This window comes from Oncorhynchus mykiss, chromosome 22, assembly GCF_013265735.2.
Source record: "Oncorhynchus mykiss isolate Arlee chromosome 22, USDA_OmykA_1.1, whole genome shotgun sequence".
NCBI lineage: Eukaryota > Metazoa > Chordata > Actinopteri > Salmoniformes > Salmonidae > Oncorhynchus > Oncorhynchus mykiss.
This window is the reverse complement of record NC_048586.1, coordinates 52,111,662-52,138,597: the sequence shown is the minus strand read 5'-3', so window position 1 is coordinate 52,138,597 and position 26,936 is coordinate 52,111,662. Positions and strand designations below refer to the sequence as shown.

Below are 26,936 nucleotides of genomic sequence, written 5' to 3'. Positions count from 1 at the left end.
AGGAGTACGGAGTCATGATCTGATTTGCCAAATGAGTTTATCGCACCCTAGTGGTTGTGGGTAGAGTAACAGTGGTCTATGAGTTTATCGCCCCTAGTGGTTGTGGGTAGAGTAACAGTGGTCTATGAGTTTATCGCCCCCTAGTAACAGTGGTCTATGAGTTTATCGCCCCATAGTAACAGTGGTCTATGAGTTTATCACCCCTAGTAACAGTGGTCTATGAGTTTATCACCCCTAGTAACAGTGGTCTATGAGTTTATCACCTCCTAGTAACAGTGATCTATGAGTTTATCGCCCCATAGTAACAGTGGTCTATGAGTTTATCACCCCTAGTAACAGTGATCTATGAGTTTATCGCCCCATAGTAACAGTGGTCTATGAGTTTATCACCCCTAGTAACAGTGGTCTATGAGTTTATCACCCCCTAGTAACAGTGGTCTATGAGTTTATCACCCCTAGTAACAGTTGTCTATGAGTTTATCACTCCTAGTAACAGTGGTCTATGAGTTTATCACCCCTAGTAACAGTGGTCTATGAGTTTATCACCCCTAGTAACTGTGGTCTATGAGTTTATCGCCCCATAGTAACAGTGGTCTATGAGTTTATCACCCCTAGTAACAGTGGTCTATGAGTTTATCACCCCTAGTAACAGTGGTCTATGAGTTTATCGCCCCATAGTGGTTGTGGGTAGAGTAACAGTGGTCTATGAGTTTATCACCCCTAGTAATAGTGGTCTATGAGTTTATCACCCCTAGTAATAGTGGTCTATGAGTTTATCACCTCTAGCCGCGAAGGACAAGTGTTGATGGAAGATTGGCATCACGTGTCTTAATGACGAGGAATACCAACAACACGTTTTCCAGCTTCTTCAAACCTCATACAGTTTGATAAGTGCCATCTTGTTATTTTTCTTGTGGAATGTATACAACAGTCACAATAACAGCTGAAATTCCCTCAGGAGGTAGACAGGTTGGCACTTGACCATCAGGTACTCCAAGACAGGTGAACCATTTTTTTATTTGACCTTTATTTAACTAGGAACAAGAACATTTACAATGACGGCCTAGGATCAGTGGGTTAACAGCCTTGTTCAGGAGCAGAGCAACAGATTTTTACCTTGTCAGCTCATGGATTCGATCTTAAAACCCTTTGGTTGCTAGTCCAACGCTCTAACCACTAGGCTATCTGCCGCCCCATTTCTGGGACATTGCAACTCATTAGATTATAGTAATCAGACTGACACTTCTAGGTGAGTTGTTTAATATTGTTATATAAAAGTATGACTTTTATTTTATGACAATACAATTATCCTAAATAGCAGGGTTTCCGTTTAAAAAATGTGGCGCCGGACAAGTGCCCCGGGAAGATTTTAATTCATTGGACTTTTGATGAATTTACCGGTCATCTATATGCATTGGGTGCATAACCCATTAGGCCATCAGAACATATTCAAAACTTTATAGCCTATTGTTTTATTGGTTTCTACTTCCATTAAACAATAATTGTCCAGCTCAGAGGGCATAAGGGCATTGTATGTATAGGCCTGTAGACTTAGATGTCCACTGTGTGATATTCATATTTAAAAAATAAATAGAAAGGAAGAGAAGCTTAGACCCAGAGAGAGAGAGAGAGGAGTGAGAAGAGAGACAGAGACAGAGAGAGAGAGAGAGAGGGGGGGGGAGAGAGAGAGAGAGAGAGAGAGAGAGGAGTGAGAAGAGAGACAGAGACAGAGAGAGAGAGAGAGAGAGAGAGAGAGAGGTGAGAGAGAGAGAGAGAGAGAGAGAGAGAGAGAGAGAGATCTATAGGATGAGGAGCTAAGGTCTGGCCCCAGAGAGAGAGAGATATGCCTGTGGCTACGACACCAACATGAATTACAGAAGGAGGCAAATTTGTTCATTTTCTACAATAATATATTTTTTATAAAGATATACATGATATTTTTAGATACTGCCTTCACACCATAGTTTAGTCGGCTGATAGCCAGACCACACCAAACCTTCACAAACATTTATAAACTTTATTAGGGTCATTCCCCTTGTAACTCCAGACTAACATGGAGGACATTCCCCTTGTAACTCCAGACTAACATGGAGGACATTCCCCTTGTAACTCCAGACTAACATGGAGGACATTCACCTTGTAACTCCAGACTAAGAGGACATTCACCTTGTAACTCCAGACTAACATGGAGGACATTCACCTTGTAACTCCAGACTAACATGGAGGACATTCACCTTGTAGCTCCAGACTAACATGGAGGACATTCACCTTGTAACTCCAGACTAACATGGAGGACATTCCCCTTGTAGCTCCAGACTAACATGGAGGACATTCACCTTGTAGCTCCAGACTAACATGGAGGACATTCCCCTTGTAACTCCAGACTAACACGGAGGACATTCACCTTGTAGCTCCAGACTAAGAGGACATTCACCTTGTAGCTCCAGACTAAGAGGACATTCCCCTTGTAACTCCAGACTAACATGGAGGACATTCCCCTTGTAACTCCAGACTAACATGGAGGACATTCCCCTTGTAGCTATAGACTAACATGGAGGACATTCCCCTTGTAACTCCAGACTAACATGAAGGACATTCACCTTGTAACTCCAGACTAACATGAAGGACATTCACCTTGTAACTCCAGACTAACATGAAGGACATTCACCTTGTAACTCCAGACTAACATGGAGGACATTCACCTTGTAACTCCAGACTAAGAGGACATTCACCTTGTAGCTCCAGACTAACATGGAGGACATTCACCTTGTAACTACAGACTAAGAGGACATTCACCTTGTAACTCCAGACTAACATGAAGGACATTCACCTTGTAACTCCAGACTAACATGGAGGACATTCACCTTGTAACTCCAGACTAACATGGAGGACATTCACCTTGTAACTCCAGACTAACATGGAGGACATTCACCTTGTAACTCCAGACTAACATGGAGGACATTCACCTTGTAACTCCAGACTAACATGGAGGACATTCACCTTGTAACTCCAGACTAACATAGAGGACATTCACCTTGTAACTCCAGACTAAGAGGACATTCACCTTGTAGCTCCAGACTAACATGAAGGACATTCACCTTGTAACACCAGACTAACATGGTGTACATTCACCTTGTAGCTCCAGACTAACATGGAGGACATTCCCCTTGTAGCTATAGACTAACATGGAGGACATTCCCCTTGTAACTCCAGACTAACATGGAGGACATTCCCCTTGTAACTCCAGACTAACATGGAGGACATTCACCTTGTAACTCCAGACTAAGAGGACATTCCCCTTGTAACTCCAGACTAAGATGAAGGACATTCACCTTGTAACTCCAGACTAACATGGAGGACATTCACCTTGTAACTCCAGACTAACATGGAGGACATTCCCCTTGTAGCTCGAGACTAAAAGGACATTCCCCTTGTAACTCCAGACTAACATGGAGGACATTCACCTTGTAACTCCAGACTAACATGGAGGACATTCACCTTGTAACTCCAGACTAACATGGAGGACATTCCCCTTGTAACTCCAGACTAACATGGAGGACATTCACCTTGTAGCTCCAGACTAACATGGAGGACATTCCCCTTGTAACTCCAGACTAACATGGAGGACATTCCCCTTGTAGCTCCAGACTAACATGGAGGACATTCCCCTTGTAGTTTCAGACTAACATGGAGGACATTCCCCTTGTAGCTCCAGACTAACATGGAGGACATTCCCCTTGTAGTTTCAGACTAACATGGAGGACATTCACCTTGTAATTCCAGACTAACATGAAGGACATTCACCTTGTAACTCCAGACTAAGAGGACATTCACCTTGTAACTCCAGACTAACAAGGAGGACATTCACCTTGTAACTCCAGACTAACAAGGAGGACATTCACCTTGTAACTCTAGACTAACATTGAGGACATTCACCTTCTAACTCCAGACTAACAAGGAGGACATTCACCTTGTAACTCTAGACTAACATTTGCCCCATTAAGTTTTTGTTAGGGGCACCAGCCTATTATTTGGTCCAAGTTATTTGTTTTTGAGGTATCACGCAATATAACTCATTTCATGAAGTCATTAAGTGCTTTATTAACATGTGTAATCGACTACAGAGATGTTACTGGAGAAATAAGTTGCTTCATCTTTTCATGTTGTGATGAAAAATATTTGAATGTAGAAAATGTGCATTCTAATCCAGTAATTGTCATGATGGTTGTTATGTTATTTTTATATGTTACTGTTGCATTTGGGCTCCCGAATGTTCAGATGTTTTTTTTGTTCAACAGAGATGAATTTGGCTTCATCTTTATGTGCTCTAAATGTCATAGGCTGATTCACCAACTGAGTGTAAACTCAGATCACTATCTCCAGCATTTTTCTCCCCCAGGAAAGGAGAGAAAGAGAGTGACTCACTTGACACAGAAGCAAAACAGGTACAGGGGCAGGCGGGCAGACACTTTCACTATATGAGGATAATGTACTTTACTGTTTGACCAAATCATGATTTTAGCCTCTTAAAAAATAGGTTTTGAATGAATGAATGTGCAGGTCGCACCGATTCGAACACCTACAGCACCACAATACAATACACATTGCATTATTGTTTTCTAGTGAGGACAATTATACTCTAGACTGTAAACTGCAGTGAAAATATCATTTGAATAACGCTTCAATATAGCCTAAATATGTGTCATTTAACTTTTTAAATGAAACGTATTAGCATTTATGTGATAAACACAACCTGTCACAACGTTTTAATATGATGGAGATACTTCAAAAGTCTCCTGTAGAGACTCATGTAGAGTCTCCTGTAGTATCCTGTAGAGTCTCATGTGGAGTCTTCTGTAGAGTATCCTGTAGAGTCTCCTGTAGTATCCTGTAGAGTCTCATGTGGAGTCTCCTGTGGAGTCTCCTGTAGTCTCATGTAGTCTCCTGTAGAGTCTCCTGTAGAGTCTCCTGTAGTCTCCTGTAGAGTCTCATGTGGAGTCTCCTGTGGAGTCTCCTGTAGTCTCCTGTATAGTCTCCTGTAGTCTCCTGTAGAGTCTCCTGTAGAGTCTCCTGTAGTCTCCTGTAGAGTCTCCTGTAGAGTCTCCTGTAGTCTCCTGTAGTCTCCTGTAGAGTCTCCTGTAGAGTCTCCTGTAGTCTCCTGTAGAGTATCCTGTAGAGTCTCCTGTAGTCTCCTGTAGAGTCTCCTGTAGTCTCCTGTAGAGTCTCCTGTAGAGTCTCCTGTAGAGTCTTCTGTAGTCTCCTGTAGAGTCTCCTTGAGTCTCCTGTAGAGTCTCCTGTAGAGTCTCCTGTAGTCTCCTGTAGAGTCTCCTGTAGTCTCTTGTAGAGTCTCCTGTAGTCTCTTGTAGAGTCTCCTGTAGTCTCTTGTAGACTACCTACACGTGTTCATCCACTCCAGTCTAATAAACTGAACAAAAATAGGAAAGCTAACATGCAACAATTTCAAAGAGTTTACTGAGTTACACTTCATATCAGGAAATCAGTCAATTGAAATAAATGTTTTAGTCCCTAATCTATGGATTTCACATGACTGGGCAGGGGCTCAGCAATGGGTGGGTTAGGGAGGGCATAGGCCCACCCACCGGGGAGCTCAGCCAATCAGAATGAGTTTTTCCACACAAAAGGGCTTTACTATAGACAGAAAACACCCCCCCACTGATGTTTCCACAGGGGGGATCATGTTTTTAAGGTCATCAACGGTGCATTTTAAACATTGTTGGTCTTTTTAGACCAAGGCCTTCCATTTCAATGTCAAATCTCTCCTTGACAAGGCCTCAGTCAGAGCCTCAGACTGTAGTGACTCTCATGACCAGCTCCCGGGTGCTGTGGCTGGGGTAGCCGTGGGCCTCTGGCTGCCTCAGGTGGCTGAGAAGGTGGAGGATATTGTAGGCAGCACAGTGTTGGTCTGGTCCAGCTGTCCCCCTGGCCTGCTCAGTGGAACCCTGTGTGACCTGCCCAATCGCTGTAGCTGGTGATGCTGTAGCTAAGTCCGGTGCTGTGGTGGCAGCAGCCAGAGGGGAGGTGGCAGAGGAGGGTCCTAATCCTGTCCCAGCCTGGTTTCTCTGGCTAGACTGAGGCTGAGAGAGAGTCCGCACTGTGGCTGCTGTCTTCAGGCTCTCACTGTCAGTGGTCTTGTCGTAGTTGAGAACCTTCCACTGCTGGTTGACAGCCTGCCACCGGTTAAAGATACGGAACACTGAAGGTCCTTCATGGATGATTAGAGCTGCAGCGGGAAGATAAGAGATATGAATATTAGTCAGATGATCTTGCATTAAACAATCAGAAGCACAGTCAGGATCTTACTGCATAGAGTCTTACTGCATAGTCTTACTGCATAGAGTCTTACTGCATAGAGTCCTACTGCATAGAGTCCTACTGCATAGAGTCTTACTGCATAGAGTCTTACTGCATAGAGTCTTACTGCATAGAGTCCTATTGCATAGAGTCTTACTGCATAGAGTCTTACTGCATAGAGTCTTACTGCATAGAGTCCTACTGCATAGAGTCCTACTGCATAGAGTCTTACTGCATAGAGTCTTACTGCATAGAGTCTTACTGCATAGAGTCCTACTGCATAGATACATCTAGACACATTTGAAGTAAATGGCTCTGATATGATCCATAAACCTTCCCATAAGACATTATAAATATGATACTATACACTGTTTGTGACAGTGAGTGAGACATGCCAACATCTGTGTTCTGGGATTTCCACAGGTGAAACATTCGTACAGAGGGGTTCCCGATAATATCTCATCTCAGGTGTTAGAAGTGATTATTGGTGCGTCCTCAGAATGTTGGCGCATTGGGGAGGGAGTAGCTCTGTCTGATTGGTTGTTGATGCGTGGGGAGTGAGTAGCTCTGTCTGATTGGTTGTTGACGCATGGGGAGTGAGTAGCTCTGCCTGATTGGTTGTTGATGCGTGGGGAGTGAGTAGCTATGTCTGATTGGTTGTTGATGCATGGGGAGGGAGTAGCTCTGTCTGATTGGTTTTTGGCGCATTGGGGAGTGAGTAGCTCTGTCTGATTGGTTGTTGATGCATGGGGAGTGAGTAGCTCTGCCTGATTGGTTGTTGATGCGTGGGGAGTGAGTAGCTATGTCTGATTGGTTGTTGATGCATGGGGAGGGAGTAGCTCTGTCTGATTGGTTGTTGATGCATGGGGAGTGAGTAGCTCTGTCTGATTGGTTGTTGATGCATGGGGAATGAGTAGCTCTGTCTGATTGGTTGTTGATGTATGGGGAGTGAGTACCTCTGTCTGATTGGTTGTTGATGCATGGGGAGGGAGTAGCTCTGTGTGTACCAACACAACTGTGGTTGTATGAAGAAACCAGACAGAGTTGAAATCAAGACTCAACTTGATAAATCAACACATCCTCACATAACTGGGAGAGTGTGAGTGATTTGTTTTGTCCAACAGCGACCCAATCAGTTTCTAAAACAGAGCAATAATCCAACAAGTCATGGCTTCCCTAACAGGAAAAGACAAAGAGCCACTTGGAGACGAGAGTAATGAACAACTAAATCCTATCCGGTAAAACACAGCTAATACGTTCAACGCTCACAACAACTTGCTACAATCTGTTTGTAAGAAATTGATTAGCTCTAAAAGACAGTAGAGGCTATCGTATCATAAATGCACAAAACAAGGTGTGCACATGAATGAACAAGACAAAAAAAATAGCATTTAGGAAACAAATTTGCAAACTTTAGAAGATGAATGGGACCAACAAGAAAACAGAATAAGACGAAACATGAGAACATTGTCCTTGAGAATATTGACGCAACGTGGTCTCAGAGCATTTTGTATTATTCTGTATATAAATTGCAGACAGTTAATTTAGTATGACATGTTACATTTCGTATGGTATGTATTAATTAGTGGATGTTACTAATTACAACTAACAAAGAGTCACTGACAACAACCAAAACAAAACAGGTGGGGTTTTAGGAGGGTTTCTGAAAGATACTCATGGGGGTGTCCCCTGAAAGTTGACTAGCAACAACAACAGGAACTGAAAGACACCCAACATGAGCACCCATAACATTTGCTCAAGAAGAGGCAAACAAAAGAAAAACCACACCAAACTTAGACAGGAAGCAAACATAAAAGGTGGAGCAAAACGAAACCAGGGAAATCAGATAAAGGATTGTTTGTCTAGAAATCAACTAAAGGTGTTGACCCTTCACATCAATCAAGACAACTAAAGGTGTAGACCCTCCACATCTATCAAGACAACTAAAGGAGTTGACCCTCCACATCTATCAAGACAACTAAAGATGTTGACCCTCCACATCTATCAAGACAAAGGAGTTGACCCTCCACATCTATCAAGACAACTAAAGATGTTGACCCTCCACATCTATCAAGACAATTAAAGGAGTTGACCCTCCACATCTATCAAGACAACTAAAGGAGTTGACCCTCCAGATCAATCAAGACAACTAAAGGAGTTGGCCCTCGACATCTATCAAGACAACTAGAGGAGTTGACCCTCCACATTTCTCAATACAACTAAAGGAGTTGACCCTCCACATCTATCAAGACAACTAAAGGAGTTGGCCCTCGACATCTATCAAGACAACTAGAGGAGTTTAACCCTCCACATCTATCAAGACAACTAAAGATGTTGACCCTCCACATCTATCCAGACAACTAGAGGAGTTGACCCTCCACATTTCTCAATACAACTAAAGGAGTTAACCCTCCACATCTATCAAGACAACTGGAGCAGTGGGCCAGACACTCTTAAATAGCACATGGGCTCTCGGCTTAGCTGATAGGCCAAGATTGGATTGGCTTGGGTGTGCAAGGGTTGGCAAGTATGGGAGGTAGGGACAGGCTTGTCTTGGCTTGGTTGGGCGAGGATGGGAGTTAAGGACAGGCTTGTCTTGGCTTGGGTGGGCAAAGGTGGGCAAGGATGGGAGGTAGGGACAGGCTTGTCTTGGCTTGGGTGGGTGAGGATGGGAGGTAGGGACAGGCTTGTCTTGGCTTGGGTGGGCAAAGGTGGGCAAGGATGGGAGGTAGGGACAGGCTTGTCTTGGCTTGGGTGATGAGGATGGGAGGTAGGGACAGGCTTGTCTTGGCATGGGTGGGCAAGGGTGGGCGAGTATGGGAGGTAGGGACAGGCTTGTCTTGGCTTGGATGTGCAAAGGTGGGCAAGGATGGGAGGTAGGGACAGGCTTGGCTTGTAAATCTGCTGTAAAATGAATAAGAGTTCTGGACAGATTAGTAGAGAATGTTGAGTAATTAGTATTCCTTGTTTGCCATTATACCTAAGATCCAATTGTGTTTATTGGTGAGAATGGAGATGGGCTCTCTCCGAGGGATGAGGACGGGGTGGCTGGGAGGGGTGGCTGGGAGGGGTGGCTGGGAGGGTAGCTGGGAGGGGTGGCTAGGAGGGGTGGCTGGGAGGGGTGGCTGGGAGGGGTGGCTGGCAGGGGTGGCTGGGAGGGGTGGCTGGCAGGGGTGGCTGGGAGGGGTGGCTGGGAGGGGTGGCTGGGAGGGGTGGCTGGGTAGGGGGCTAGGAGGGATGGCTGGGTGAGGGGGCTGGGAGGGATGGCTGGGTGAGGGGGCTGGGAGGGGGGGCTGGGAGGGCGGGCTGGGAGGGGGGGCTGGGAGGGCAGGCTAGCTGGGTGAGGGGGCTGGGAGGGGGGGACGGAAGGGGTGGCTGGGAGGGGATCAGACACTTCTCTGAAGTATGTGTGGTGTTTCCACTCATCTCACTTCGGTCTTTCGGTGGATCCACTCTCCCAAGTAGAGCCCACCAGCCACTATACTTCAATTTAATTCACAAGGTTTTACAGACTGACCACAGTACTTAAGTGGCAGTCCTTCTCCAATGTATTTACAATGACATAATCCACAGGCTTTTGGTACATTAGGAGAGAAACGTAATGTTTTTTTTTGTGTGATCTCTGTTAAATGTCTGCTCAGCCTACACGTTCACACATTTTATTTATGTAATGTATACAATAACTATGTATTCACACTATGGTTCTCCCATATCCACGGCACGTCCACCGCCTTCATATGGTATGTCTGCTAAAATGTTTTATCGGGTTATTCAATGATAGATGGAACGAACTAGGCTAACTTTGATTCTAAGTAAAGACCAACAAAATACTACTTATCACATGGAATGTACACCAACTCCATGATGGCTCAAGAAAAGCAGAAGATTCGTAAACATTTAAAGAGATTGTCAGAAGATGTGGTTTTCTTGCTAGAGTTACATATCAAAAAGGAGGAATTGAGGATTGAAAGACGTGCTGAGTTGGAGACTATGCTTCCATCTACTGTAGAAACAGCAGAGGTGCTTCTACATCTGCATTGTTTGCTGTTTGGGGTTTTACGTTCCAGTCATCTATCAGACAGACTCTCACTCTCCAGCCCTAACAAGGACTCTAGTCAGTCATCTATCAGACAGACTCTCACTCTCCAGCCCTAACAAGGACTCTCGTCAGTCATCTATCAGACAGACTCTCACTCTCCAGCCCTAACAAGGACTCTAGTCAGTCATCTATCAGACAGACTCACTCTCCAGCCCTAACAAGGACTCTCGTCAGTCATCTATCAGACAGACTCTCACTCTCCAGCCCTAACAAGGACTCTAGTCAGTCATCTATCAGACAGACTCACTCTCCAGCCCTAACAAGGACTCTAGTCAGTCATCTATCAGACAGACTCTCACTCTCCAGCCCTAACAAGGACTCTAGTCAGTCATCTATCAGACAGACTCTCACTCTCCAGCCCTAACAAGGACTATAGTCAGTCATCTATCAGACAGACTCACTCTCCAGCCCTAACAAGGACTCTCGTCAGTCATCTATCAGACAGACTCTCTCTCCAGCTCTAACAAGGACTCTAGTCAGTCATCTATCAGACAGACTCTCACTCTCCAGCCCTAACAAGGACTCTAGTCAGTCATCTATCAGACAGACTCTCACTCTCCAGCCCTAACAAGGACTCTAGTCAGTCATCTATCAGACAGACTCACTCTCCAGCCCTAACAAGGACTCTCGTCAGTCATCTATCAGACAGACTCTCTCTCCAGCTCTAACAAGGACTCTAGTCAGTCATCTATCAAACAGACTCTCACTCTCCAGCCCTAACAAGGACTCTCGTCAGTCATCTATCAGACAGACTCACTCTCCAGCCCTAACAAGGACTCTAGTCAGTGTATATAAAACACTGCAGAGTATGAGTTTATCTGCAGAAAGGAATGTTACAGTATGTTTAAAACTAAAGACTCAAAAGACTACATCAGTGGTAGACAACCCTGGTCCTACATCAGGGTTAGACAACCCTGGTCCTACATCAGGGTTAGACAACCCTGGTCCTACATCAGTGTTAGACAACCCTGGTCCTACATCAGGGTTAGACAACCCTGGTCCTACATCAGGGTTAGACAACCCTGGTCCTACATCAGGGTTAGACAACCTTGGTCCTACATCAGGGTTAGACAACCCTGGTCCTACATCAGGGTTAGACAACCCTGGTCCTACATCAGGGTTAGACAACCCTGGTCCTACATCAGGGTTAGACAACCCTGGTCCTGGAGGGCCACAGTCACTATCTTCATCAGGGGTAGACAACCCTGGTCCTGGAGGGCCACAGTCACTATCTTCAACAGGGGTAGACAACCCTGGTCCTTCATCAGGGGTAGACAACCCTGGTCCTACATCAGGGGTAGACAACTCTGGTCCTACATCAGGGTTAGACAACCCTGGTCCTACATCAGGGTTAGACAACCCTGGTCCTACATCAGGGTTAGACAACCCTGGTCCTACATCAGGGTTAGACAACCCTGGTCCTACATCAGGGTTAGACAACCCTGGTCCTACATCAGGGTTAGACAACCCTGGTCGTACATCAGGGGTAGACAACCCTGGTCCTACCTCAGGGGTAGACAACCCTGGTCCAGGAGGGCCGCAGTCACTATTTTCATCAGGGGTAGACAACCCTGGTCCTGGAGGGCCACAGTCACTATCTTCATCAGGGGTAGACAACCCTGGTCCTGGAGGGCCACAGTCACTATCTTCAACAGGGGTAGACAACCCTGGTCCTACATCAGGGGTAGACAACCCTGGTCCTGGAGGGCCACAGTCACTATCTTCATCAGTGGTAGACAACCCTAGTCCTACATCAGGGGTAGACAACTCTGGTCCTACATCAGGGTTAGACAACCCTGGTCCTACATCAGGGTTAGACAACCCTGGTCCTACATCAGGGTTAGACAACCCTGGTCCTATATCAGGGTTAGACAACCCTGGTCCTACATCAGGGTTAGACAACCCTGGTCCTACATCAGGGTTAGACAACCCTGGTCCTACATCAGTGTTAGACAACCCTGGTCCTACATCAGGGTTAGACAACCCTGGTCCTACATCAGGGTTAGACAACCCTGGTCCTACATCAGGGTTAGACAACCCTGGTCCTACATCAGGGTTAGACAACCCTGGTCCTACATCAGGGTTAGACAACCCTGGTCCTACATCAGGGGTAGACAACCCTGGTCCTAACTCAGGGGTAGACAACCCTGGTCCTGGAGGGCCGCAGTCACTATTTTCATCAGGGGTAGACAACCCTGGTCCTGGAGGGCCACAGTCACTATCTTCATCAGGGGTAGACAACCCTGGTCCTGGAGGGCCACAGTCACTATCTTCATCAGGGGTAGACAAACCTGGTCCTAAATCAGGGGTAGACAACCCTGGTCCTCCATCAGGGGTAGATAACCCTGGTCCTGGAGGGCCACAGTCACTATTTTCATCAGGGGTAGACAAACCTGGTCCTAAATCAGGGGTAGACAACCCTGGTCCTACATCAGGGGTAGACAACCCTGGTCCTACATCAGGGGTAGACAACCCTGGTCCTACATCAGGGGTAAACAAACCTGGTCCTACATCAGGAGTAGACAACCCTGGTCCCACATCAGGGGTAGACAACCCTGGTCCTGGAGGGCCACAGTCGCTATCTTCATCAGGGGTAGACAACCCTGGTCCTGGAGGATCACAGGCACTGTCTTCATCAGGGGTAGACAACCCTGGTCCTGGAGGATCACATGCACTGTCTTCATCAGGGGTAGACAACCCCGGTCCCACATCAGGGGTAGACAACCCTGGTCCTGGAGGGCCACAGTCACTATCTTCATCAGGGGTATACAACCTTGGTCCTACATCAGGCGTAGACAACCCTGGTCCTACATCAGGGGTAGACAACCCTGGTCCTGGAGGGCCACAGTCACTATCTTCATCAGGGGTAGACAACCTTGGTCCTACATCAGGCGTAGACAACCCTGGTCCTGGAGGGCCACAGTCACTATCTTCATCAGGGGTAGACAACCTTGGTCCTACATCAGGCGTAGACAACCCTGGTCCTGGAGGATCACAGGCACTGGAGCCACTTCATGTTTTTGATTGAACTGACCTGGAAGACCAGGTGTGTTGAATTTAGTCATTCACTGATCTGATCAATTATCTGTTCTGGTGTGATGCCTAGTGGGGACAAAATCCTATAGTTCCTGAAGCACTTCCAGGAACTGAGTTGCCTACCTCTGGAGTAAAGGATTAAAGGCTAGAAACTCTCTAAAACAGATGAAGAAAGGAACTGAGTTGCCTACCTCTGAGTAAAGGATTGAAGCCCAGATGAGCTAAATCAATATATATAATGACAAAGTATTCTCACGTTAGACCTGTAGGCAAAACTATACAGATCTATCAAATTGATAATTCATAATTTCTGCCATTCATTCTCTCAGTGTCTATAGCATTCCACTCACATACAGTAAGGGGATTTCAGAGTGAGATAATCTGAAGAACAAGCAACTGCCATCCATTACATTGACTGTCAGTGAGCCACGGTTGTAAACTAGAATAGGGCTCAGCCTCACCGAAGCAGACGATGTCCATGAATCCGTACATGCCGTAGCAGATCTGGAAAAGCAGGTCATGTCTCTGCCAGCGTGCCGAGGGGCTGAAGGAGGACCAGACCAGCCAGGACAGACTGGCCACCAGGAACATAGACCCCAGAATCGCTGCAGCTATCTGAACCTTCTCTATCACCGCCAGGGAGATGGACTGCCACTGAGGGAGGGAGGGACGGAGATACTGTAAACACAAATGCACCATTGTCTGTTTGAAAATGAGATCTACTGCTGTAATGGGTTTATTATGGATCCCCATTAGTTCCTGCCAAGGCAGCAGCTACTCTTCCTGGTTTATTATGGATCCCCATTAGTTCCTGCCAAGGCAGCAGCTACTATTCCTGGGGTTTATTATGGATCCCCATTAGTTCCTGCCAAGGCATCAGCTACTCTTCCTGGGGTTTATTATGGATCCTAATTAGTTCCTGCCAAGGTATCAGCTACTCTTCCTGGGGTTTATTATGGATCCCCATTAGTTCCTGCCAAGGCATCAGCTACTCTTCCTGGGGTTTATTATGGATCCCCATTAGTTCCTGCCGAGGCAGCAGGTACTCTTCCTGGGGTTTATTATGGATCCCCATTAGTTCCTGCCAAGGCAGCAGCAACTCTTCCTGGGGTTTATTATGGATCCCCATTAGTTCCTGCCAAGGCATCAGCTACTCTTCCTGGGGTTTATTATGGGTCCCCATTAGTTCCTGCCAAGGCAGCAGCTACTCTTCCTGGGGTTTATTATGGATCCCCATTAGTTCCTGCCGAGGCAGCAGCTACTCTTCCTGGGGTTGATTATGGATCCCCATTAGTTCCCATCAAGGCATCGGCTACTCTTCCTGGGGTTGATTATGGATCCCCATTAGTTCCTGCCAAGGCAGCAGCTACTTTTCCTGGGGTTTATTATGGATCCCCATTAGTTCCTGCCAAGGCAGCAGCTACTCTTCCTTGGGTTGATTATGGATCCCCGTTAGTTCCTGCCAAAGCAGCAGCTACACTTCCTGGGGTTTATTATGGATCCCCATTAGTTCCTGTCAAGACAGCAGCTACTCTTCCTGGGGTTTATTATGGATCCCCATTAGTTCCTGCCAAGGCAGCAGCTACTCTTCCTGGGGTCCCAAAAAATTAAGGCAGTTTATATAATTATAAAAACATTACAATACATTCACAACAGATTTCACAACACATCCAGGGAGTTTTTCCAAGCCACCGTGCTTCTACATCTGCATTGCTTGCTGTTTGGGGTTTTAGGCTGGGTTTCTGTACAGCACTTTGTGACATCAGCTGATGTAAGAAGGGCTATATAAATACATTTGATTTGATTTGATTCAGTGTGTGCCTTCAGGCCACCACTCTACTACCCCTTATCTACAGGATCAATGTGTGTGTGTATGCGTGTGTCTGTACCTGTGTGTGTGTGTATATATGCGTGTGTCTGTACTGTACCTGTGTGTGTATGCGCGTGTCTGTGCCTGTGTGTCTGTCTCGTCACATTCCCGCTGTTCAATAGGGTGTATTTTGTTTTTAAAAGAGATTTCATTGCTGGCATGGTAGCTCACCTGTAGCGGGTTCCTGGTGCTGATGCTGATGACCTGGTACTTGTAGTAGCAGAGCTCACAGGCCCAGGATCCTCTCTGACTGATCCACTTGATGAGGCAGGGCTGGTGGATACAGCGAACCGACCCACTGCAGCGACATGGGCTCAGCAGCTCCCCCTGTGGGACACATTACATTACACAGCAGTTGAAACCAAAGGCCCATAATTCCTCACTGGCATAATACAGTACCAGTCAAAAGTAAAACATGATTTTTTACTATTTTCTACATTGTAGAATAATAGTGAAGACATCAAAACTATGAAATAACACACATGGAATCATGTAGTTACCAAAAAAACTGTTAAACAAATCAAAATATATTTTATATTTCAGATTCTTCAAAGTAGCCACCCTTTGCCTTGATGACAGCTTTGTACACTCTTGGCATTCTCTTAACCAATTTCACCTGCATTTGCAACAGTCTGGAAGGAGTTCCCACATATGCTGAGCACTTAGATGCTTTTCTATCACTCTACGGTCCGACTCATCCCAAACCATCTCAATTGGGTTGAGGTCGGGTGATTGTGGAGGCCAGGTCATCTGATGCAGCACTCCATCACTCTCCTTATTGGTCAAATAGCCCTTTCACAGCCTGGAGGTGTGTTGGGTCATTGTCCTGTTGAAAAACAAATGATAGTCCCACTAAGCGCTAACCAGATGGGATGGTGTATCGCTGCAAAATGCTGTGGTAGTCATGCTGGTTAAGTATGCCTTGAATTCTAAATAAATCACAGACAGTGTCAGCAAAGCAAAGCACCCCCACACCATCACAGTTCCTTCTACATGCTTCACGGTGGGAACCATACATGTGGAGATGGGTGCGTCACTTGAGTGGGTTGAGTCTCTGACGTGATCTTCCTGTCTGGGTTGGTGCCCCCTTCAGGTTCGTGCCATGGGGGAAATCTTTGTGGGCTATACTCAGCCTTGTCTCAGGGTAGTAAGTTGGTGGTTTGAAGATATCCCTCTAGTGGTGTGGGGGCTGTGCTTTGGCAAAGTGGGTGGGGTTATATCCTGCCTGGTTGGCCCTGTCCGGGGGTATCATCGGATGGGGCCACGGTGTCTCCTGACCCCTCCTCTCTCAGTCTCCAGTATTTATGCTGCAGTGGTTTATGTGTCAGGTGGCTAGGGTCAGTCTGTTATATCTGGAGTATTTATCCTGTCTTATCCAGTGTCCTGTGTGAATTTATGAATGCTCCCTCTGATTCTCTCTCTTTCTCTCTCTCAATCACATTTATTTATAAAGCCCTTCTTACATCAAGATTCTTCCTAGGTGCTGGCCTTTCTAGGGAGTGTTTCCTAGCCACTGTGCTTCTACACCTGCATTGCTTGCTATTTGGAGTCTTAGGCTGGGTTTCTGTACAACACTTTGTGACATCGGCTGATATAAAAAGGGCTTAATAAATACATTTGATTGATTTGGGCTGCAATTTCTGAGACTGATAACTCTAATGAAATTATCCTCTGCAGCAGAGGAAACTCTGGGTCTTCCATTCCTGTGGCAGTCCTCGTGAAAACCAGTTTCATCATTGTGCTTGATAGTTTTTGTGACTGCACTTGAAGAAACTTTCAAAGTTCTTGAATTTTTCCGGATTGACTACCTTCATGTCTTAAAGTAACTGTAATTTCTCTTTGCCTATTTGAGCTGTTCTTGCCACAATATGGACTTTGTCTTTAACCAAATAGGTCTGTCTCCTGTATACCACCCCTTCCTTGTCACAATACAACTGATTCACTCAAGGAAAGGAAAATAAGGAAAGAAATTCCACAAATTAACAAGGCACACCTGTTAATTGAAATGCATTCCAGGTGACTACTTCATGAAGCTGGTTGAGAGAATGCCAAGCATGTGCAAAGCTGCCATCAAGGCAAAGGGTGGCAAAGGTTGGCTAAATATAAAATATATTTTGATTTGTTTAACACTTTTTGGTTACTACATGATTCCATATGTGTTATTGCATATGTTTGATGTGTTCACTATTATTCTACAATGTAGGGAAAAAAAGAAAAAAAACTTGAATGAGTAGGTGTGCCCAAACTTTTGACTGTTGTTGTATGTTGAACAGGATTACATAGCCTTTTTGTTTAGAGGGACTGAATCAATAGAAACAGGATGCTGGTGTCTATGACAACAGGAGCAGCATCTCAGTCACAGAGCAGAGAGGAAATACAGAGCAGAAAGGAAATACAGAGGAAATACAGAGCAGAAAGGAAATACAGAGTAGAGAGGAAATACAGAGGAAATACAGAGTAGAGAGGAAATACAGAGGAAATACAGAGCAGAGAGGAAATACAGAGTAGAGAGGAAATACAGAGTAGAGAGGAAATACAGAGTAGAGAGGAAATACAGAGGAAATACAGAGGAAATACAGAGGAAATACAGAGTAGAGAGGAAATACAGAGTAGAGAGGAAATACAGAGTAGAGAGGAAATACAGAGTAGAGAGGAAATACAGAGGAAATACAGAGCAGAGAGGAAATAAAGAGTAGAGAGGAAATACAGAGTAGAGAGGAAATACAGAGGAAATACAGAGCAGAAAGGAAATACAGAGTAGAGAGGAAATACAGAGGAAATACAGAGTAGAGAGGAAATACAGAGCAGAGAGGAAATACAGAGTAGAGAGGAAATACAGAGTAGAGAGGAAATACAGAGCAGAGAGGAAATACAGAGCAGGGAGGAAATACAGAGTAGAGAGGAAATACAGAGCAGAGAGGAAATACAGAGCAGAGAGGAAATACAGAGTAGAGAGGAAATACAGAGTAGAGAGGAAATACAGAGCAGAGAGGAAATATAGAGCAGAGAGGAAATACAGAGTAGAGAGGAAATACAGAGCAGAGAGGAAATACAGAGCAGAGAGGAAATACAGAGTAGAGAGGAAATACAGAGCAGAGAGGAAATACAGAGTAGAGAGGAAATACAGAGCAGAGAGAAAATACAGAGTAGAGAGGAAATACAGAGGAAATACAGAATAGAGAGGAAATACAGAGTAGAGAGGAAATACAGAGTAGAGAGGAAATACAGAGTAGAGAGGAAATACAGAGTAGACAGGAAATACAGAGGAAATACAGAGGAAATACAGAGTAGAGAGGAAATACAGAGAAGACAGGAAATACAGAGGAAATACAGAGTAGAGAGGAAATACAGAGTAGAGAGGAAATACAGAGGAAATACAGAGCAGAGAGGAAATACAGAGTAGAGAGGAAATACAGAGTAGAGAGGAAATACAGAGTAGAGAGGAAATACAGAGGAAATACAGAGTAGAGAGGAAATACAGAGTAGAGAGGAAATACAGAGTAGAGAGGAAATACAGAGGAAATACAGAGTAGAGAGGAAATACAGAGTAGACAGGAAATACAGAGGAAATACAGAGTAGAGAGGAAATACAGAGAAGACAGGAAATACAGAGGAAACAGAGTAGAGAGGAAATACAGAGTAGAGAGGAAATATAGAGGAAATACAGAGTAGAGAGGAAATACAGAGAAGACAGGAAATACAGAGGAAATAAAGAGTAGAGAGGAAATACAGAGAAGACAGGAAATACAGAGGAAATACAGAGTAGAGAGGAAATACAGAGTAGAGAGGAAATACAGAGTAGAGAGGAAATACAGAGGAAATACAGAGGAAATACAGAGGAAATACAGAGTAGAGAGGAAATACAGAGTAGAGAGGAAATACAGAGGAAATACAGAGTAGAGAGGAAATACAGAGTAGAGAGGAAATACAGAGGAAATACAGAGCAGAGAGGAAATACAGAGGAAATAAAGAGTAGAGAAGAAATAGAGAGTAGAGAGGAAATACAGAGTAGAGAGGAAATACAGAGGAAATACAGAGTAGAGGCAATACAGAGTAGAGAGGAAATACAGAGTAGAGAGGAAATACAGAGGAAATACAGAGTAGAGAGGAAATACAGAGTAGAGAGGAAATACAGAGTAGAGAGGAAATACAGAGGGAATACAGAGTAGAGAGGAAATACAGAGGAAATACAGAGCAGAGAGGAAATACAGAGTAGAGAGGAAATACAGAGTAGAGAGGAAATACAGAGGAAATACAGAGTAGAGAGGAAATACAGAGTAGAGAGGAAATACAGAGTGGAGAGGAAATACAGAGGAAATACAGAGTAGACAGGAAATACAGAGGAAATACAGAGGAAATACAGAGTAGAGAGGAAATACAGAGTAGAGAGGAAATACAGAGACACTGTACTTTTGACACTGGACAAAAGTAGTGCACTATACAGGGAATAGGCTGCCATTTAGGACACACAGTGAGAGAACACTACTGAATAAAACAAGCACCGTGTGAATCACTCTAAGTGAAGTGTGGCCTTGAAGAATCCCTCCTCTCTATGCGTGCTTCCTCTCTGGCTTGTGTTGAATATCAATTTCCTGTCTGAGAAAAAAAACTTCAAAGCTTTAACAGTGAAAAAGGTTTCTAGTGTCGGGGGTGAATTTAACATATGATTTATTATTAAACTCCAGGGATTTCAGAGGGTCACTTCATGTCACATCGCCTCTCAACTACTGGGTACTCTCATTCTTTACACTAAGGGTCCCAAACGGCACACTATTCCCTATCGGCCCTGGTCAAAAGTAGTCCACTATAAAGGTATTAGGGTGCCATTGGGATGCAAACCCAGCTGTGTCAAGTGCTGTAACTTGACTGCAGGAGAAAAATGCCAATAATGAGCAACACTCCAACTAAGAACAGAACAACGGGGTGAGTTAAGAGGACAACCTGATAACTAGTCAGCACTCCAGCTAAGAACAGAACAACTGGTTAAGAGGACAACCTGATAACTAGTCAGCACTCCAGCTAAGAACAGAACAACTGGTTAAGAGGACAACCTGATAACTAGTCAGCACTCCAGCTAAGAACAGAACAACTGGGTGAGTTAAGAGGACAACCTGATAACTAGTCAGCACTCCAGCTAAGAACAGAACAACTGGTTAAGAGGACAACCTGATAACTAGTCAGCACTCCAGCTAAGAACAGAACAACTGGGTGAGTTAAGAGGACAACCTGATAACTAGTCAGCACTCCAGCTAAGAACAGAACAACTGGTTAAGAGGACAACCTGATAACTAGTCAGCACTCCAGCTAAGAACAGAACAACTGGGTGAGTTAAGAGGACAACCTGATAACTAGTCAGCACTCCAGCTAAGAACAGAACAACTGGTTAAGAGGACAACCTGATAACTAGTCAGCACTCCAGCTAAGAACAGAACAACTGGTTAAGAGGACAACCTGATAACTAGTCAGCACTCCAGCTAAGAACAGAACAACTGGTTAAGAGGACAACCTGATAACTAGTCAGCACTCCAGCTAAGAACAGAACAACTGGTTAAGAGGACAACCTGATAACTAGTCAGCACTCCAGCTAAGAACAGAACAACTGGTTAAGAGGACAACCTGATAACTAGTCAGCACTCCAGCTAAGAACAGAACAACTGGTTAAGAGGACAACCTGATAACTAGTCAGCACTCCAGCTAAGAACAGAACAACTGGTTAAGAGGACAACCTGATAACTAGTCAGCACTCCAGCTAAGAACAGAACAACTGGTTAAGAGGACAACCTGATAACTAGTCAGCACTCCAGCTAAGAACAGAACAACTGGTTAAGAGGACAACCTGATAACTAGTCAGCACTCCAGCTAAGAACAGAACAACTGGTTAAGAGGACAACCTGATAACTAGTCAGCACTCCAGCTAAGAACAGAACAACTGGTTAAGAGGACAACCTGATAACTAGTCAGCACTCCAGCTAAGAACAGAACAACTGGGTGAGAGGACAACCTGATAACTAGTCAGCACTCCAGCTAAGAACAGAACAACTGGTTAAGAGGACAACCTGATAACTAGTCAGCACTCCAGCTAAGAACAGAACAACTGGTTAAGAGGACAACCTGATAACTAGTCAGCACTCCAGCTAAGAACAGAACAACTGGTTAAGAGGACAACCTGATAACTAGTCAGCACTCCAGCTAAGAACAGAACAACTGGGTGAGTTAAGAGGACAACCTGATAACTAGTCAGCACTCCAGCTAAGAACAGAACAACTGGTTAAGAGGACAACCTGATAACTAGTCAGCACTCCAGCTAAGAACAGAACAACTGGGTGAGTTAAGAGGACAACCTGATAACTAGTCAGCACTCCAGCTAAGAACAGAACAACTGGTTAAGAGGACAACCTGATAACTAGTCAGCACTCCAGCTAAGAACAGAACAACTGGTTAAGAGGACAACCTGATAACTAGTCAGCACTCCAGCTAAGAACAGAACAACTGGTTAAGAGGACAACCTGATAACTAGTCAGCACTCCAGCTAAGAACAGAACAACTGGTTAAGAGGACAACCTGATAACTAGTCAGCACTCCAGCTAAGAACAGAACAACTGGTTAAGAGGACAACCTGATAACTAGTCAGCACTCCAGCTAAGAACAGAACAACTGGTTAAGAGGACAACCTGATAACTAGTCAGCACTCCAGCTAAGAACAGAACAACTGGTTAAGAGGACAACCTGATAACTAGTCAGCACTCCAGCTAAGAACAGAACAACTGGTTAAGAGGACAACCTGATAACTAGTCAGCACTCCAGCTAAGAACAGAACAACTGGTTAAGAGGACAACCTGATAACTAGTCAGCACTCCAGCTAAGAACAGAACAACTGGTTAAGAGGACAACCTGATAACTAGTCAGCACTCCAGCTAAGAACAGAACAACTGGGTGAGAGGACAACCTGATAACTAGTCAGCACTCCAGCTAAGAACAGAACAACTGGTTAAGAGGACAACCTGATAACTAGTCAGCACTCCAGCTAAGAACAGAACAACTGGTTAAGAGGACAACCTGATAACTAGTCAGCACTCCAGCTAAGAACAGAACAACTGGTTAAGAGGACAACCTGATAACTAGTCAGCACTCCAGCTAAGAACAGAACAACTGGTTAAGAGGACAACCTGATAACTAGTCAGCACTCCAGCTAAGAACAGAACAACTGGTTAAGAGGACAACCTGATAACTAGTCAGCACTCCAGCTAAGAACAGAACAACTGGGTGAGAGGACAACCTGATAACTAGTCAGCACTCCAGCTAAGAACAGAACAACTGGTTAAGAGGACAACCTGATAACTAGTCAGCACTCCAGCTAAGAACAGAACAACTGGTTAAGAGGACAACCTGATAACTAGTCAGCACTCCAGCTAAGAACAGAACAACTGGTTAAGAGGACAACCTGATAACTAGTCAGCACTCCAGCTAAGAACAGAACAACTGGGTGAGTTAAGAGGACAACCTGATAACTAGTCAGCACTCCAGCTAAGAACAGAACAACTGGTTAAGAGGACAACCTGATAACTAGTCAGCACTCCAGCTAAGAACAGAACAACTGGGTGAGTTAAGAGGACAACCTGATAACTAGTCAGCACTCCAGCTAAGAACAGAACAACTGGTTAAGAGGACAACCTGATAACTAGTCAGCACTCCAGCTAAGAACAGAACAACTGGTTAAGAGGACAACCTGATAACTAGTCAGCACTCCAGCTAAGAACAGAACAACTGGTTAAGAGGACAACCTGATAACTAGTCAGCACTCCAGCTAAGAACAGAACAACTGGTTAAGAGGACAACCTGATAACTAGTCAGCACTCCAGCTAAGAACAGAACAACTGGTTAAGAGGACAACCTGATAACTAGTCAGCACTCCAGCTAAGAACAGAACAACTGGTTAAGAGGACAACCTGATAACTAGTCAGCACTCCAGCTAAGAACAGAACAACTGGTTAAGAGGACAACCTGATAACTAGTCAGCACTCCAGCTAAGAACAGAACAACTGGTTAAGAGGACAACCTGATAACTAGTCAGCACTCCAGCTAAGAACAGAACAACTGGTTAAGAGGACAACCTGATAACTAGTCAGCACTCCAGCTAAGAACAGAACAACTGGTTAAGAGGACAACCTGATAACTAGTCAGCACTCCAGCTAAGAACAGAACAACTGGGTGAGAGGACAACCTGATAACTAGTCAGCACTCCAGCTAAGAACAGAACAACTGGTTAAGAGGACAACCTGATAACTAGTCAGCACTCCAGCTAAGAACAGAACAACTGGTTAAGAGGACAACCTGATAACTAAAGTGAAGAATGGAAGTTGGAACTTGTTGGAAGATGTGAAAAACAAAGGGTTCCAGTTTGCATTACATGATGAGTTTCATGATTTCTCTCAACCTTAAATTAGTCTCTCATGTTCCTCCTGAATAGTGCAGTGAGACATATTAATCAATATCGTCTCCAAGACAAACAATAGCATGACTAAAGATGGGAGAATATAGTCCTAGGTACAATTCCTGACTTCCCAGTGTCCTGTACTGTTTCAGGCAGTGTGTGCATGAGTGGGAAACATTATTGGATTTCTCCTGCATGTAATTGTTTCTCTGTTTTATGTTCACACTCAATGTCAGTCTATAATCTGTTTTGGTAGTTCTGTTTGTCTCTAATTAATCAACCTGAGGGACAGAGGGTTTATCTGCCCAGCGATCACTGATATGGTGACCCCTGTTTACCCAGAGACCACAGACCACCCACTTATTTGGGCTCTCTCCAGGCATGCCTTACAGATGGAGGCGGGTTGCAGGGGAGCCATTCTGAGGCTACTGGAGCGGTGTAGGATTATTACTCAAAGGAACGTCTAAGGGCCATTAATTCAGACAAAATGTCACACCTTCTAGAATAAGTAGCCTTTACTGAGATGAAAAGCTCCTCAGCCACATGACAGCTGATGATTCTGACACCAACCCTACCGTGGCTCTTGGGAGATGCCACCTGAGGACTCAGATCATAACAGCAAAACAAAGCCAGTGTTGTGTTAAGGGTCTATCCAATATCACCGTTTCAGGTCCCTGGAAGCAGATCCTGCAGACAGGTGTCCTGAGGCTGCCACTCTCACTATAACTGCACAAGGAGAACCTCTGTTCCAGCTTGTCCTTAGCCCAGCTATCAGAGGAGCTGCTGCAGTGTAATACCCCCGGTGGCTCTGCCGCATCAACCCAGCCTGAGCCCCCCGCCAGCCTGTCTCTCTCCGGCCCGCTGGCACCCCCCGGTGGCGGGGCAGTCCGTATGTCCCCCGGACCCTGATGGGCCGTTAACGTGTTGTCGTCCGGTCCACTGACGTCTGAAGGGACCCCATGGCTGTCCGGTACGTGTCCGGTCATGGGGATCAATACCGTTACCGGAGACGGGGGCCGGAGTAACAGCACCTTCAGGTCACCAAATAGGACGCAGCAGCGGCTCTTCAGCATGTCTGGACCACGCAGCATCACTGAGGAATTAGCAGCACCATGCGGTGACACTAAGGCTAAAAAGCTCCTCTACAAATCATTGAATAAAATGTGATGTCTACTTACAGGAAGTGTTACCCCCTAAAAAAGTCCAAACTGCCTTGGCACCTTTCCCATTAATAACATATTCCATTGGCGCAAACAAGTATCAGAACACATTGGATATTCGGGTTGTTTCGGCTAGAACATCAATAAATAGTTAAAACAGGCTTTCATAATTTCATCCCCAAAGATGAATCTACTCCCACAGTATCTTCCAGAGTGGTCCAAGAAACATCAGAAGCATCATCCCATTGGTTCATTGTTGATGTCTGGTTGAGAATATCTGTATGGGTTTCTCATAGATGTGCCATTCATCACAAATGGTGAATCAAAGAATCTGTTCATAGAGAACTATCCAAAGCGAAACTCTGTCTGTCGTTGGCGTGCTGTTCAAAGCTTCCAGGGAGCATAGCTGTCGTTAGTTTTCAATACATCACCGTCGTTTTCGTAACCACCGAATTCCCGTGCTCAAAGAACACAATGGTGCGTGTGTATCCATTAACTATATTTCATCCCAGCTTTCGGACTGTCCTAATGTTAGGCGCACGCATTCCTTCTAGGTGTCTGTCTGTGTGATCATTGGCTGTTGATTTTGTGCTCACGCTGCAGTTTCAGTGCCATGATTCCTGGGACAGCTCCCAAGCACAGCACGTCACCACAGCAAGGAGTGATGCAGAGCCGGAGAACAATCTGCTCAGAATAACAAAAGGAGGAAGCTAGACATCGGCATGCCTGTCAATGTAGGGTCCGTATGTCCAGCATAGCCCACAAATAACACAACAGACGCTACAATATTCAAATTAAACGTGCTGAAGGCAAAGCACAACTAGATTTATTTCATCAACTATAAAAATATAACATTGCATTATTAGCATAAAATAACACACCAACAGTAACTCTTCAACCATTCAAGTTAGGTATAAAACCAACTTTCACATGTTCAGGATATCTAATTCAACCAACCAATCAATCAATCAATCAATCAATCAATCCATTTTCCCATCTATCTACCACTATTTGAAGTATAACCAGTCACTACCACTACTATAACCAGTCACTACCATTACTATAACCAGTCACTACCACTACTATAACTATAACCAGTCACTACCACTACTATAACCAGTCACTACCACTACTATAACCAGTCACTACCACTACTATAACCAGTCACTACCACTACTATAACTATAACCAGTCACTACCACTACTATAACCAGTCACTACCGCTACTATAACCAGTCACTACCACTACTATAACCAGTCACTACCACTACTATAACCAGTCACTACCACTACTATAACCAGTCACTACCATTACTATAACCAGTCACTACCACTACTGTAACCAGTAACTACCATTACTATAACCAGTCACTACCACTACTATAACTATAACCAGTCACTACCACTACTATAACCAGTCACTACCATTACTATAACCAGTCACTACCACTACTATAACCAGTCACTACCATTACTATAACCAGTCACTACCACTACTATAACCAGTCACTACCACTACTATAACCAGTCACTACCATTACTATAACCAGTCACTACCACTACTATAACTATAACCAGTCACTACCACTACTATAACCAGTCACTACCACTACTATAACCAGTCACTACCACTACTATAACCAGTCACTACCACTACTATAACCAGTCACTACCACTACTATAACCAGTCACTACCACTACTATAACCAGTCACTACCACTACTATAACCAGTCACTACCACTACTATAACCAGTCACTACCATTACTATAACCAGTCACTACCACTACTATAACTATAACCAGTCACTACCACTACTATAACCAGTCACTACCACTACTATAACCAGTCACTACCACTACTATAACCAGTCACTACCACTACTATAACCAGTCACTACCACTACTATAACCAGTCACTACCATTACTACTGTAGACACTACCACTACTATAACCAGTCACTACCACTACTATAACCAGTCACTACCACTACTATAACCAGTCACTACCACTACTATAACCAGTCACT

General features: G+C 44.7%; 1 protein-coding gene across 1 annotated transcript; it reads right to left on the bottom strand.

Moving 5' to 3' along the window:
* Nucleotides 1–5,574: 5,574 nt before the first annotated feature.
* On the bottom strand, nt 5,575–25,539 carry march4 (membrane-associated ring finger (C3HC4) 4). Its single transcript, XM_021579864.2, has 4 exons — nt 24,411–25,539; nt 15,489–15,644; nt 13,909–14,101; nt 5,575–6,241 (listed from the first exon to the last, which is right to left on the bottom strand). Exons 1-4 carry the CDS (start codon nt 24,837–24,839, stop codon nt 5,805–5,807), a joined length of 1,215 nt encoding a protein of 404 aa, XP_021435539.1. The 5' UTR covers nt 24,840–25,539; the 3' UTR covers nt 5,575–5,804.
* Nucleotides 25,540–26,936: the final 1,397 nt, after the last annotated feature.